General features: G+C 45.0%; 1 protein-coding gene across 1 annotated transcript in view; it reads right to left on the bottom strand.

Annotated features, from left to right (window-relative positions):
• Window positions 1–2,473: 2,473 nt before the first annotated feature.
• The window catches only part of LOC141075913 (uncharacterized), a 35,663-nt gene continuing 22,218 nt past the window's right edge, over window positions 2,474–15,918 (bottom strand). The window contains exon 6 of the mRNA XM_073563120.1: window positions 2,474–4,007. Coding sequence (XP_073419221.1) covers window positions 3,037–4,007 — 971 coding nt within the window. The 3' untranslated portion in view covers window positions 2,474–3,036. The remainder of the gene's footprint in view (window positions 4,008–15,918) is intronic.

The following is a 15,918-nucleotide window of genomic DNA, read 5'->3' as shown; positions in this document are numbered from 1 at the left end:
TCTGTGATCTATTAGTATACCCAAGTCTTTTTCACATGTGCTGTCACTTAGCCCTATTCCTCCCATTCTATATATACTTTTTTTTCATTTTTATTGCCCAGATGTAGTACTTTGCATTTCTCCCTGTTAAAAACCATTCTGTTAGTTGCTGCCCACTTCTCCAGTTTATTTAAATCTTTTTGAATCCTCTCTCTCTCTTCTCTAGTATTAGCTATCCCTCCTAGCTTTGTGTCATCAGCAAATTTAATCAGTTTACCCTCAATTCCTTCATCTAAATCGTTGATAAAGATGTTGAACAATACAGGGCCCAGGACAGAGCCCTGTGGTACCCCACTTGAGACATTCTTCCAACTGGATGTGCAGCCATTTACGACCACTCTTTGGGTCCGATCACTAAGCCAGTTATGAATCCACCTAACAGTTGTCTTGTCCATTCCATACTTAGTCATTTTTTCAATAAGGATTGTATGAGAGACTTTGTCAAATGCTTTGCTGAAGTCAAGATATACTATATCTACAGCATTTCCTTGATCCACCCAATCAGTGATACCGTCATAGAAGGAAATTAAGTTAGTCTGACATGACTTATTAGTTACAAACCCATGCTGACTCTGTTTAATCACTTCATTCTTATCCAGGTATTGACATACATGTTGTTTAATAATTTGTTCAAAGATCTTTCCTGGTATAGAAGTCAGACTCACCGGCCTATAGTTGCCTGGGTCCACCTTCTTCCCCTTTTTGAAGATAGGAACAACATTTGCTCTTCTCCAGTCTTCTGGCACTTCTCCTGTTCTCCAAGAATTTTCAAAGATTATGGAGAGGGGTTCAAAAATTTCTTCTGCTATCTCCTTCAGTACTCTGGGGTGTAATTCATCTGGACCTGGAGACTTGAATTCATTTATACTTCCTCCATATGGGCTTTCCACTTACAATTATATATATATGTAAAGGATTTTTCTAAACTATACTTTGGGGCAGATTTAGATACGTTTTATATAAATACCTGATGATTTCTCTGTGCATAATCTCTTCTTTTTACATTTTTCATGTGTTTTGTTGAAATACAGATATACACTCACTGGCCACTTTATTAGGTACACCATGCTAGTATGGGGTTGGACCCCCTTTTGCCTTCAGAACTGCCTCAATTCTTCGTGGCAGAGATTCAACAAGGTGCTGGAAGCATTCCTCAGAGATTTTGGACCATATTGACATGATGGCATCACACAGTTGGCGCAGATTTGTCGGCTGCACATCCCTGATGCGAATCTCCTGTTCCACCACATCCCAAAGATGCTCTATTGGATTGAGATCTGGTGACTGAGGAGGCCATTTGAGTACAGTAAACTCATTGTCATGTTCAAGAAACCAATCTGAGATGATTCGAGCTTTATGACATGGCGCATTATCCTGCTGAAAGTAGCCATCAGATGTTGGGTACATTGTGGTCATAAAGGGATGGACATGGTCAGCAACAATACTCAGGTAGGCTGTGGCGTTGCAACGATGCTCAATTGGTACCAAGGGGCCCAAAGAGTGCCCAGAAAAAATTCCCCACACCATGACACCACCACCACCAGCCTGAACCGTTGATACAAGGCAGGATGGATCCATGCTTTCATGTTGTTTACGCCAAATTCTGACCCTACCATCCGAATGTCGCAGCAGAAATCGAGACTCATCAGACCAGGCAACGTTTTTCCAATCTTCTACTGTCCAATTTCGATGAGCTTGTGCAAATTGTAGCCTCAGTTTCCTGTTCTTAGCTGAGAGGAGTGGTACCCAGTGTGGTCTTCTGCTGCTGTAGCCCATCTGCCTCAAAGTTCGACGCACTGTGCGTTCAGAGATGCTCTTCTGCCTACCTTGGTTGTAACGGGTGGCAATTTGAGTCACTGTTGCCTTTCTATCAGCTCGAACCAGTCTGCCCATTCTCCTCTGACCTCTGGCATCAACATGGCATTTCCGGCCACAGAACTGCCGCTCACTGGATTTTTTTTCTTTTTCGGACCATTCTCTGTAAACCCTAGAGATGGTTGTGCGTGAAAATCCCAGTAGATCAGCAGTTTCTGAAATTCTCAGACCAGCCCTTCTGGCACCAACAATCATGCCACGTTCAAAGGCACTCAAATCACCTTTCTTCCCCATACTGATGCTCGGTTTGAACTGCAGGAGATTGTCTTGACCATGTCTACATGCCTAAATGCACTGAGTTGCCGCCATGTGATTGGCTGATTAGAAATTAAGTCTTAACACACAGTTGGACAGGTGTACCTAATAAAGTGGCCAGTGAGTGTATTTCATACTGACATGTTGTTTATGGGAGTAACGTTTGTAGGCCATGTTGTTGATTTCTACTTCTGAATATATGGAGGACCTCATTGGGGCTTTTTATATATATGGTTAGACAAACGAACTACGAAGAGCGGCAAAAGGTGTATACATGATAACCTCATACTGCAGGGAAGACATGTATTCTAGAATACTAAAGAAAGTGATAATACAAAATGACAATATTTAGGAGTATTTCACCAAACCCCATTACAGTCCATAAATCCCCATGTCCCTTTTATCTAATGTCATTACTCACATAACTCTTCACATATTGACTACTGTATTGTCCTTACCACAGACACTACTTACTACCATATAACACCATTATTTACTCTCACAATGCCCTGCAGCTCCTCCTATTAACCCTTGTGTATGCCAACCATACCTGCTAATGGCTCTGATGTCATTTTATGTCTCCATTCTGGCTAGAGCTCCCATAAAGTCATCTCATTAGCTGCAAAGTTAGTTAGCGAAAGATTTTCCATGATGGCAGCTCAGTCTGACATGGCTGTTCAATATATTTAGTACTGATCATTCTCGTACAATGAGTGCTTTTATTTTAACATGGCCAAACATGAGGAATGACGAGGGCTTGTCCTAGTAGTGGTCAACACCTTTAAGAACATACAATTTTGAGTTAAAATATTTCCAACATTTTGAACATGAAAAAAGCTTCTCCCCGTATGACTTCCCTGATGTTTATTAAGAGTTGATTTTGGTAGAAAACATTTCCCACATTAAGAATATGATACAGGATTCTCCCGTGTGAGTTTTTTGGTGACTAATAAGAGATGATTTCTTCACAAAATATTTCCCACATTCTGAACAGTTAAAAAGCTTCTCCCCTGTGTGAGTTCTTTGGTGCTTAAACAAATATGATTTACAATTAAAACATTTCCCACATTCTGAGCAGGAAAATGGCTTCTCCCCTGTGTGAGTTCTATGGTGATGAACCAAATCTGATTTCCAGTTAAAACATTTCCCACATTCTGAACAAGAAAATGGCTTCTCCCCTGTGTGAGTTCTATGGTGATTAACCAAATCTGATTTCTGGTTAAAACATTTCCCACATTCTGAACAGGTAAAAGGCTTCTCCCCTGTGTGAGTTCTCTGGTGATTAACAAGATGACATTTCTGGTTAAAGCATTTCCCACATTCTGAACAGGGATAAGGCTTCTCCCCTGTGTGAGTTCTTTTGTGGGTAACAAATTGTGATATCTGTGCAAAACATTTCCCACATTCTGAACAGGGAAATGGCTTCTCCCCTGTGTGAGTTCTCTGGTGCTTAAGACAGTCTGATTTATTGCTAAAATATTTCCCACATTCTGAACATGAAAAAGGCTTCTCCCCTGTGTGCGTTCTCTGGTGGGAAACAAAATGTGATTTCCGTGCAAAATATTTCCCACATTCTGAACATGAAAATGACTTCTTTGCTTTAGAAGCAAGTTGTTTTTTAATGCCTCTTTTGTGACTTTGATTTTCCTTAGTAATCGGTAATGAATCAGAAGATGGGACCTGTTTCATAGGATCAGATGACAGATCTTTGCTGTGAATGGATGATGGTATATCTGGAGTAATAGCAATCACTTCAGTTGTATTTTGTAGCATCTCAAGATCATCAGATGTAAAAACTGAAGACATCAGCTGTCCCTCTGATCTCCTGGTACACTCATCTGCTAAGATAAAAGAAAATTTTAATAAAATATCCTTAAGTTTTATATTTTTGAACATTTCTACTTAAACTGTCCATAAAAATGGCAAGCTACCGTGTTTCCCCGAAAGTAAGACCCTGTCTTACATTAATTTTACCCCAAAAAGTCCCACCCTGTCTTACTTTCGGGGGGAGGTCTTACATTAGCCGAAAAAAAATGACAATTTCTTTTTAACCAATAAATTAACATTTATTAACATGCTGTTATACCCCATAACAGTGCCGTATCCCACTGCACACAGCCCCACACCCCATAACAGTGCCGTATCCCACTGCACACAGCCCCACACCCCATAACAGTGCCGTATCCCACTGCACACAGCCCCACACCCCATAACAGTGCCGTATCCCACTGCACACAGCCCCACACCCCATAACAGTGCCGTATCCCACTGCACACAGCCCCATACCCTATACAGTACATGTTTCCCTACTAGGTTTTTAAATGCTGGACGTTTTCCTCTGCGGTGCGGCTGTGGGTGCGGAAGGCCTGTGCTGCAGGGAACGCTGTGCCAATCAGCAGGGAAACAGCGGTGACGTGGGGCTGGGGCGGCCAATTACAGCCCGAGCTGCTGGACCAATCAGTGCTCGAGCCGGGGGCCGGCGGTGACGTGGGGAACAGGGGCGGCCAATGAGCTGTTGAGCTGGGCGGATTGCGGAGTTAACACGGCGAGTTAACCCCATGAGCGCTGGACCCGCCCAGCTGCACCTGAGGACACCTCTGGAGCCTGGGGACCCAATGGGGGACAGCGGCGGCCCAAAGGTAAGGGCCTTACATTTCACAGCGGACCCCAACCCTGCCTTACATTCGGGGGAGGCCTTACATTGAAGGACCCCCCCGTAACCCCCACCCTGTCTTACTTTCGGGGGGGTCCTACTTTCGGGGAAACACGGTATGTTAAAAACTTAAATTATTTACCAAGACAATGACAGTTCACAGTCTAATAGAAAACCTTGTTGGATGAACCAGTAGTGTGTGGTGTTCAACTGTTTGTTCATTCTGCCTCCCATATATCGAATAAAAAGAAACTAATCAATGTTCTATAGGCAAAAAAAATACCAATTCCCATCTCACCAAAACAAGTCCCCACTCAGGTCCATCATCTGTCAATGGAAAAACAGAGGTTCCCACACTATTAGTGGCTCAAAGGCTGTTGAAAAGCAACAAGGTTTCTATAAACCAATCCAGCAAAATCCGCTCTCACTTCGGAGTCTTGCAGTGTGCGCAAACAACATTTAGGATCCCTGTATTTAGCAATATTATAGTGAGAAGAATCCACTTAATTTGCGGTGTGTGTCTCCTGGAGCACAATCTGGGCACTATGTGCTGGGTAAGAAAATGGCAAATGTGTAATTTTCACTCTCCAACATCCACTGCGTGTTAATTTCCAGAAAGTGGCTGTGGAGTCAAAATCTTCACTCCTCCTAAGGATTATAACCCTCAGTGAATTAATTTATAAAATGGAATCACTTTATGGGGATTTCGACTATTCTGGTTTTCTGTCATTTAGTTATATTAGGGCTTCTGCATATGGTGTGCCCAATCTCATCTGGGATCTGTTCCTGCTGTCCAGCTGGAGTAATTTGCTCACTACTTCAGCCAATTGGAAAGTACCACACCCTACTAAAGCACAAAGCACATGGCCGGAATCCACCAGATACAGCGCTGTTCTCCTCTGGTTCAGTCCTCTGTGCTCAGCTTGCGGCTTGTGTATTTGTTTCCTGTTGTGACCGTGGCCCGTTTACTGACTACTCTTGTGTCTTCTGATTCTGTATTCTGTCCTTCTGGTTCTGAACCAGCTACCTGACTATTCTTCTTGGCATCTAACACCACAGAATAGCAGGTAACACCATGGTCCAAGCCTAGGGGTCCCAGTGTAAGTCCAGATTCCATGTGAGGGTGTTAAAGGGCGATGAGCAAGGCAATCCTTGGGATATGGAGAGTAGAGAAGATAGACAAGCATGTTCATGGTGGACATCTTTTGAGCTGCCAGGTGACCATGAACAGTGCTCCCAATACATTGTGTCTGCAAACTATTCCAGCTAGATCTGCATTCAAATAGCTAAATGGCGCTCCTTCCCTTCTGAACACTGCCATGTGCCCAGACAGTAGAGTACAATCGAATGTAGGGTATAGTGCGAAGCTGGAAAATAATTTGTAAGATCCATTTGTTTTCTATTATCCTTTGTGCAGAATTCCAAACTTACCACCACATAAAGTGACACACGTCAGATATTAATAATGGGGCCTGATTAGGAACTACTGAAATGATCAAACTCCACAGTCTCCATCAGTAATAAATGAGTAACTAGTGGTGAAACCTCTCTGGTGTAATTAGAGTATGGGTCTCAGAGACTTCACAATCTATACTATCCTAAGCTCCAATATTTTCTGTAAGATGAGTTTTAAGAAGAAATATTAGGCATTTAAAGAGAACTGTGTATAAGGCCGGTTTCACACGTCCTGATATTTCCGGTACCGGAGATGTCCATGTGTGTAAAACTCGTGGCACACGTGACAACCGTGTGCCGCCTGTGTGCAGCATCAGTAATACATGGACAGCTGGCAGGGATGAAGCGCTACATTAATCGCTGTTCCCCAGTGGTAGGTGCTGAAGACGCTCTCATCATTCTCCTCTGCTCTGCCGGTGGGGAGAATGATGAGTTATATTAAAGTCAGAATGTTGACAGCAGGTGGCGGCTTTTGGGACTATTACTCCCATCAACCTACACCTGCTGCTAAGAACAGTGACAGCAGGAGCGGATGATGGGAGTATTCCTGACCTGACACCTGTGCTATAACTAAGTAAATGAATGAAAAAACTGGCGAGGATTCCCCTGTATTTCCTATAACCAGTCTGGAAAACTCACAACTGGGGGCTGCAACCCTCATCTGTCAGCTTCAGCAAGGATGGATATCAAGAATAGAGGGGTCCCAACACTGTTTTTTAAATTATTTAAATAAATAGTTTAAAAAACTGCATGGGGTCCCCCCATTTTTGACAACAAACCTTGCTAAAGCTGACAACTAGGGGCTGGTATTCTCAGGCTTGTAAGGGGCCAGCCTAAAAATAACAGCCCACAGCTGCCCAGAAAAGGCACATCTATTAGATGCGCCAATTCTGGTGCTTTGCCCGGCTCTTCCCACTTGCCCTATAGTGATGGCAAGTGGAGTTCATATTTGTGGGGTTGATGTCACCCTTGTATTGACAGGTGACATCAAGCCCACGGCTTAGTAATGGAGAGGTGTCTATAAGACACCTATCCATTATTAATACTATTGTTATATGGTAAATAAAGACACAGCCAGAATAAAGTCTTTTATTAGAAATAAAACAAAAGCACAGTTTTCATTTTTTATTTAACAATAACACAGAGAATTCTCACGGTGATCTTCTGTGACAGCTTGAACTGTGGTGACCTCATCACTGACTTTTTCCCATGGTCCTGAGGTCACTGTGGTTCAGCCTGGCTGGAAACCTCGATGATGTCACTTCTGGTTAATGATGCTGCGCTTGCAGCAGCTCATTCACCAGTGGTTCTCAGCCTGCATGGTTGCATCTTGGCACCGTCCAGGTTGAAAACTAATTATCCCCCAGACATGGATTATGGCGTGGGACAGAGCGACAGACAGGTATGGTATAGTGTTGTTTTATTTTATTTTTATTACAGGAGAACGAGGTCTTCGGTGGAAATAGCCGTTAGGTGAGTATAACGGTGTTTGTTATTTTTAAATAAAAAAGGAAAACTGTTTTGTTTTATTTCTAATAAAAGGCTTTATTCTGGCTGTGTCTTTATTTTCCATGTAACCAGGGCCGGACTGGGAGTGAAATTCAGCCCTGGCATTTGTAAGACCACAGGCCCACGTCTTGTACCCTCTGTAATCTTGCTGTCTAGATCGTCTAATACAGGTCCGCGGCCTACAATCACAACGTTTAGTGTTGTGACCTGCAGAGCTGACAGCCACTGAATTATGGCCACTTTAGATGAGCCAATAATCATGAAATGTGGGATTGTAAGAACGCGGCTTCCTGATTATCGGCTCATTTCAGGAAGGAAAAATGATTATTAGTCACGGCTTAAAACTCAAGGTTCTTGGTGGCACATTGCTCGGGGTAAACAGGACATGCTCTCCTGAGAACAGGACAGTCTACGTGCACAGAACATATTACCAGTCGCTGTGTGCACAGAGAAGTGCGTCCTCCTGTGTGAACAGGCCGTAGAGGACACTGACTGACGTGTATATGGCTGGTCGGTGGTCGTGGACATGCTGGAGCACAGTAATGACCGGATGTCTCAGTCAGACGGCCGTTTCTCACGTCCATGTTCTCTCTGTGGTTTTCATTAGTTCTCGTCCATTATAGTCTATGGTGCTGCTCACAGGCTCATGTTCTTGCAGACTGTGTCTCCCCAATAAAAATCAGAGACATTTTCGTTTTTTATCGTTGTCACAGACACAATCCCCTCCACAAGTCTCTGAACCTGCGCCGATCACAGACCCCACATAGATCGCCCCAGTGCACACTCTGCGCGGATTAACACTGTAATGTATAGGAGAAGATTTTAATTTATTTTTTCATACGTGAAAATCACTAAAGTTCCCGTCTGGGGGCCGCACCCATCACCGGCCCATGTGTAGTGACTCATTAACCAGTTTATCGCTGCCTTGCCTTCCTTATAGAAGCGGCAGAGACTGGACAGATGGCTTTTCATGCTGGGATGCCTGTATTTTGTGGCTGCAGAACCAAGGTAAGGGGATGTGCACACATCTTTGTCAGGCGGATTGAAGAAGCGCCACAAACCTGCCGCTAAACATGAACTTAGTGCACGGCGATGGAAAACCACATTGCTGTACCCGCTCCGTCTGTTACGTCTTTTATCTGCTTCAGTGCTTGGAAACTGAGGCCATTAATACAAGTAGCACATTCTGTCACCTGCAACTATAATAGAAACTATCGAGAAAAGACGCCGGTGGCACAAAAGACATGGCGCCTTCAGGTAAAAGACCGGAGACACTTTCCTGAAGCAGCTCTGCCCCCGGAAATAAAACTGTGCACATACCCTAGTTCTCCACAAGGAGAAATGATACTTCTAGGATATCGGTCAGACGCCTCTCACACACACAAACCAGATCTCACACTTTGCACTAATGAGGGGCAGTACCCCGAAACACAGTGTCTGCAAATTGAGATTCTTGCTTGGATTTTATCCTAAGTCATGTAACAAGGCTCGTTAAAGAGTCAACATTGACTTCTAGGATTGCTACCTCCACTAGGTGGCACTAGAGTTATAGTCCTCTTCCTCTCTGAAGAGACAATTTGTATAATTAGCATACCCTAGTTACAAACACTAGGCTACAGCACCCGGCAAACGCTGAGTACAAGAATCATTCTAAGGCCGGGGTCACACTAGGGTGTGTGATGCGAGAAACAACACCTGGCACTGCCCCCGGCACTCGGACCGGAGCGTGCGGCTACATGTATTTCTAAGGGCCAATGCAGACGGCCATATATATCCTCTGATCTGAGAGAATCGGCCAATTATACTGTAAAGCTGACACTTGGATCAGGATCTGACCCGAGTGTCAGAACAGTGTGGTCCGATTGTCTAGGATGAGAGAATCAGAGAACACTGAGGAAAAGATGGAGAACAAACATTTCTCCGTTGTGTCATCGGAGTGCAGTCCGGTGTTTTCCACGCACTGATTGTATTGCATTACTGAGCGTGATCGGAATATCATATGTTAACAATATATAACATATATAACGTATGTTCCAACCCCATGGATAGAGACAAACACCTTGGTTGCTTCAGAAAGACCTTTTTGAGTCAGGGCTACCATCCAAAAACAATTGAAAACCAAATTACAATAGCCACCAGAATGTCAAGGAATCACCTGCCACATTACAAAGCTAAAGAAGAGAATAACCGGGAGCCTCTAGTGGTCACCTACAACCCAAATCTGGAGGAGCTAAGGGGAGCTGCACGGAAATTACAACCTTTACTACAAAAAGATGCCCGATTACAATCCATGTTTCCAGACCCCCCACTACTGTGTTTTAGGCAGCCCCCAAATCTAAGAAGCGTCATTGTCAGAAGCTCCCTGTCCTCTCCAACAGCTGCAGGAACCTTTCCTTGCAACCAGAAAAAAATGTAAAGCCTGTCCATTTATAATGACCACGGACAAGATAAAGATCCCCAACTCACATCAGGACTACAAGATCCCAGGTACTCTCAGCTGCATCACATCTAATGGGGTGTACTTAATTATCTGTACTAAATGTCCAGCTGGGGGTCTGTATGTGGGAGAGACCGGGCAAACACTGAGAACAAGGATGAATTCTCATCGCCACACAATAAGAGAAAAAAGAAAGGATCTACCTGTGGCAAAACATTTTTGTATCCCCGGTCATAGCATGATGGACATTAAATTACTTGTATTAAATGGTAACTTCAACTCTCAGAGAGACAGGAGGGTCTGGGAGTATAAATTTATGACAACTTTTGACACACTCAGTGCAGGAATGAATGTGTCACATGGATTTATGTCTTTTTACATCAATTAAGGAATTTGCTCTTCAGAACTTCTGGGGTCATCACACAACACAGAACTAGACCCCAATCAGAGGGCAATAAAACCTTCACACTCCTAATCTATAAACTGTTCCAATATTTATGTTTATCCCTCTCCCATAATGACAAGTCTGCTAAATGTTACTTGTCTTATCTATCTGCATTATTTCTGTGCTGTTTTGTGTATAAATATGTGATTTTTCAGATGTTGTATTAGTCTAGCCTGATGAAGAGACCTGAGTAGTCTCAAAAGCTTGCAATGTGCTACCACCTTTTCAGTTAGCCATTAAAAGGTATCAACTAGAGTTGAGCGAAACGGGTTGAAAAATTTCAAAAGTCGCCGACTTTTGTCAAAGTCGGGTTTCATGAAACGAAACCCGACCCTAGGATGAGGTCGGCCACGAGGTCGGCGACTTACGCGCCAAAGTCGCGTTTCAAAAGTTTGTTTTGCGCTCTTTTTCAGCCAATCAGGATCCACGGACACTGTGGGCAACGTGATGACATAGGCAGGGGTCACCACCATCTTTCAGAAGGGCATGCAAGTGATTGGCTTGCTTTGGTGGGTGTCACAGGGGGTATAAAAGGGCGTGGACGCCGACCGCCATCTTACTTCTGCCGATCTCAGTATAGGGAGAGGTTGCTGCTGATTCTGTAGGGAGAGCGTTAGGCAGGGAAGAAGACAAAAAAACTGCTTCTGCTGCTAGTGATTTGGCCTGCACAACACACAAGTCACTGTGTGTGCAGTGCAAGGGGAGGCTATATTGTGGTGTATCGGTGGTATTGGTTGTTGGGCTGCCTTTTAAGGCTTCCTGACAGGCTGGCATTGCTGTTTACCCACTGCTCCGCAAACTGCTTTTTTAAAAGCAATCCCAATTTTTTTTTTTTGTCCTGCTGAGAAGAAAAAAAAACTGCTTCTGCTGCTAGCAATTTGGCCTGCACAACACACAAGTCACTGTGTGTGCAGTGCAAGGGGAGGCTATATTGTGGTGTATCAGTGGTGTTGGTTGTTGGGCTGCCTTTTAAGGCTTCCTGACAGGCTGGCATTGCTGTTTACCCACTGCTCCGCAAACTGCTTTTTTAAAAGCAATCCAATCTCCCTTATCCTGTAGTCACTTTGGTCACAGCTGTGCCATCGAGCCTGTCACATAGCGCTCAGATATTCATTGGGCCTCACACAATCCACAAGTGTCCAGTGTCCAAAAGTGTGTGCACAGATTCAAAATCTCCCTTATCCTCTCGTCACTTTGGTCACAGCTGTGCCATCGAGCCTGTCACATAGCGCTCAGATATTCATTGGGCCTCACACAATCCACAAGTGTCCAGTGTCCAAAAGTGTGTGCACAGATTCAAAATCTCCCTTATCCTCTCGTCACTTTGGTCACAGCTGTGCCATCGAGCCTGTCACATAGCGCTCAGATATTCATTGGGCCTCACACAATCCACAAGTGTCCAGTGTCCAAAAGTGTGCGCAGAGATTCAAAATCTCCCTTATCCTCTCGTCACTTTGGTCACAGCTGTGCCATCGAGCCTGTCACATAGCGCTCAGATATTCATTGGGCCTCACACAATCCACAAGTGTCCAGTGTCCAAAAGTGTGTGCACAGATTCAAAATCTCCCTTATCCTCTCGTCACTTTGGTCACAGCTGTGCCATCGAGCCTGTCACATAGCGCTCAGATATTCATTGGGCCTCACACAATCCACAAGTGTCCAGTGTCCAAAAGTGTGCGCAGAGATTCAAAATCTCCCTTATCCTCTCGTCACTTTGGTCACAGCTGTGCCATCGAGCCTGTCACATAGCGCTCAGATATTCATTGGGCCTCACACAATCCACAAGTGTCCAGTGTCCAAAAGTGTGCACAGATATTCAAAATCTCCCTTATCCTCTCGTCACTTTGGTCACAGCTGTGCCATCGAGCCTGTCACATAGCGCTCAGATATTCATTGGGCCTCACACAATCCACAAGTGTCCAGTGTCCAAAAGTGTGCGCAGAGATTCAAAATCTCCCTTATCCTCTCGTCACTTTGGTCACAGCTGTGCCATCGAGCCTGTCACATAGTGCTCAGATATTCATTGGGCCTCACACAATCCACAAGTGTCCAGTGTCCAAAAGTGTGCGCAGAGATTCAAAATCTCCCTTATCCTCTCCTCACTTTGGTCACAGCTGTGCCATCGAGCCTGTCACATAGCGCTCAGATATTCATTGGGCCTCACACAATCCACAAGTGTCCAGTGTCCAAAAGTGTGCACAGAGATTCAAAATCTCCCTTATCCTCTCGTCACTTTGGTCACAGCTGTGCCATCGAGCCTGTCACATAGCGCTCAGATATTCATTGGGCCTCACACAATCCACAAGTGTCCAGTGTCCAAAAGTGTGCGCAGAGATTCAAAATCTCCCTTATCCTCTCGTCACTTTGGTCACAGCTGTGCCATCGAGCCTGTCACATAGCGCTCAGATATTCATTGGGCCTCACACAATCCACAAGTGTCCAGTGTCCAAAAGTGTGTGCAGAGATTCAAAATCTCCCTTATCCTCTCGTCACTTTGGTCACAGCTGTGCCATCGAGCCTGTCACATAGCGCTCAGATATTCATTGGGCCTCACACAATCCACAAGTGTCCAGAGTCCAAAAGTGTGTGCAGAGATTCAAAATCTCCCTTATCCTCTCGTCACTTTGGTCACAGCTGTGCCATCGAGCCTGTCACATAGCGCTCAGATATTCTTTGGGCCTCACACAATCCACAAGTGTCCAGTGTCCAAAAGTGTGTGCAGAGATTCAAAATCTCCCTTATCCTCTCGTCACTTTGGTCACAGCTGTGCCATCGAGCCTGTCACATAGCGCTCAGATATTCATTGGGCCTCACACAATCCACAAGTGTCCAGTGTCCAAAAGTGTGTGCAGAGATTCAAAATCTCCCTTATCCTCTCGTCACTTTGGTCACAGCTGTGCCATCGAGCCTGTCACATAGCGCTCAGATATTCATTGGGCCTCATACAATCCACAAGTGTCCAGTGTCCAAAAGTGTGTGCAGAGATTCAAAATCTCCCTTATCCTCTCGTCACTTTGGTCACAGCTGTGCCATCGAGCCTGTCACATAGTGCTCAGATATTCATTGGGCCTCACACAATCCACAAGTGTCCAGTGTCCAAAAGTGTGCGCAGAGATTCAAAATCTCCCTTATCCTCTCGTCACTTTGGTCACAGCTGTGCCATCGAGCCTGTCACATAGCGCTCAGATATTCATTGGGCCTCACACAATCCACAAGTGTCCAGTGTCCAAAAGTGTGTGCAGAGATTCAAAATCTCCCTTATCCTCTCGTCACTTTGGTCACAGCTGTGCCATCGAGCCTGTCACATAGCGCTCAGATATTCATTGGGCCTCACACAATCCACAAGTGTCCAGTGTCCAAAAGTGTGTGCAGAGATTCAAAATCTCCCTTATCCTCTCGTCACTTTGGTCACAGCTGTGCCATCGAGCCTGTCACATAGCGCTCAGATATTCATTGGGCCTCACACAATCCACAAGTGTCCAGTGTCCAAAAGTGTGTGCAGAGATTCAAAATCTCCCTTATCCTCTCGTCACTTTGGTCACAGCTGTGCCATCGAGCCTGTCACATAGCGCTCAGATATTCATTGGGCCTCACACAATCCACAAGTGTCCAGTGTCCAAAAGTGTGTGCAGAGATTCAAAATCTCCCTTATCCTCTCGTCACTTTGGTCACAGCTGTGCCATCGAGCCTGTCACATAGCGCTCAGATATTCATTGGGCCTCACACAATCCACAAGTGTCCAGTGTCCAAAAGTGTGTGCACAGATTCAAAATCTCCCTTATCCTCTCGTTACTTTGGTTACAGCTGTGCCATCGAGCCTGTCACATAGCGCTCAGATATTCATTGGGCCTCACACAATCCAAAAGTGTCCAGTGTCCACAAGTGTCTGCAGAAATTCAAAATCTCCCCTGTCCTATCGACACCTTGTACCTTGTTTGACATTACTATATAGTTTGTTGGATTTTGTCTACATTTCTACCAAAAATGAGGAAGGCTGGTGGAAGAGGCCATGGAATTGGGCGGGGGTTGGCAGCTGGTAATGATGGTGTTGGTGGTGGATCTGATGGTAGTGGCAAGAGCAAAATAGGACCGAATGCAGGAGGTGTTGAGCCTGCGTCATCGTCTGGCTACATAAGGCCTCGAACGCTTAGTTTTCTAGGAGTTGGCAAACCGCTTTTAAAGCCAGAGCATCAGGAAAAAGTTTTGTCTTACATTGCTGACTCAGCCTCCAGCTCTATCGCCTCCTCTTCTTCAGTTGTAAAACGTAAAAGCACTAAGTCGTCATTGGAGGCTCATGTTCATGAACCACACCTTTCCTTGTGTCCTTCACCCCAAACAAGATTGAAGGATGACGCAGGCCATACTACTGATTACTCCGTGGAGCTGTTTTCACATACCATGCCTGGATTATCAAGTCAAATGGTGAATTACCCAGGCCAAGATGAATCTGACATGGAGTGCACTGATGCACAGCCGCTGATGGATGATTCTGCTGGTACATTCACTCAGAGCACTACATTGTCCTCGCAGTGTACAGAGCCAGATTCTGACCCTGATGAGACTCAGGTGCCCCTTCCCGCACACTATACCACCATACACGGTGACACAGAGGAAGGTGCACATGACATAGAAGAGGAGGTGATGGATGACCCAGTTGTTGACCCAGATTGGCATCCATTGGGGGAAGAGGGTGCTGCTTCCAATAGCTCAGATGAGGAGCATCCACAGCAGACATCGACATCGCAACAGCTGTTATCTGGCAGGCCCGGAGCACTCCAAAGACAGGTTCCAAACATCAAAATAGTTGCAGGACAGCTTGTCCAGAGGGTCAAAAGATCACAGCGTGCTAGGCCGCAAAATGTCTGCCAAAGTAGGAAGAGTGCAGTGTGGCACTTTTTTGAACAAAATCCTCATGATCAGGCCAAGGTTATCTGTAAGAAGTTCGCAAAGACCTTTAGCCGAGGGAAAAATCTGAAAAATTTGAATACCAGTTGCATGCTTAGACATTTAACCAGCATGCACTTGCAAGCGTGGACACAACACCAAACCTCAAGTGCCACATGTGCAACTGATCACAACGAAAGTAGTCAGCAACGCTACATTGTTTCCCCCACTGTAAGCCCACCGGTTAGCACAGCAGCAAATGTTGAGGTGTCGTTGCAAGGCCACAGCAGTCAGGGAATCCCACTGTTATATCAACGAAAGACTGATTCTAGGCCATCATAAAGAACAACAACTCCATCACCATCA

The sequence above is a fragment of the Dendrobates tinctorius genome, unplaced genomic scaffold (genome assembly GCF_039654945.1).
Source record: "Dendrobates tinctorius isolate UK_male_01 unplaced genomic scaffold, ASM3965494v1 ptg000380l, whole genome shotgun sequence".
Lineage (NCBI taxonomy): Eukaryota > Metazoa > Chordata > Amphibia > Anura > Dendrobatidae > Dendrobates > Dendrobates tinctorius.
The sequence above is the reverse complement of the archived record's forward strand: the minus strand, read 5'-3'. Positions and strand labels throughout refer to the sequence as shown.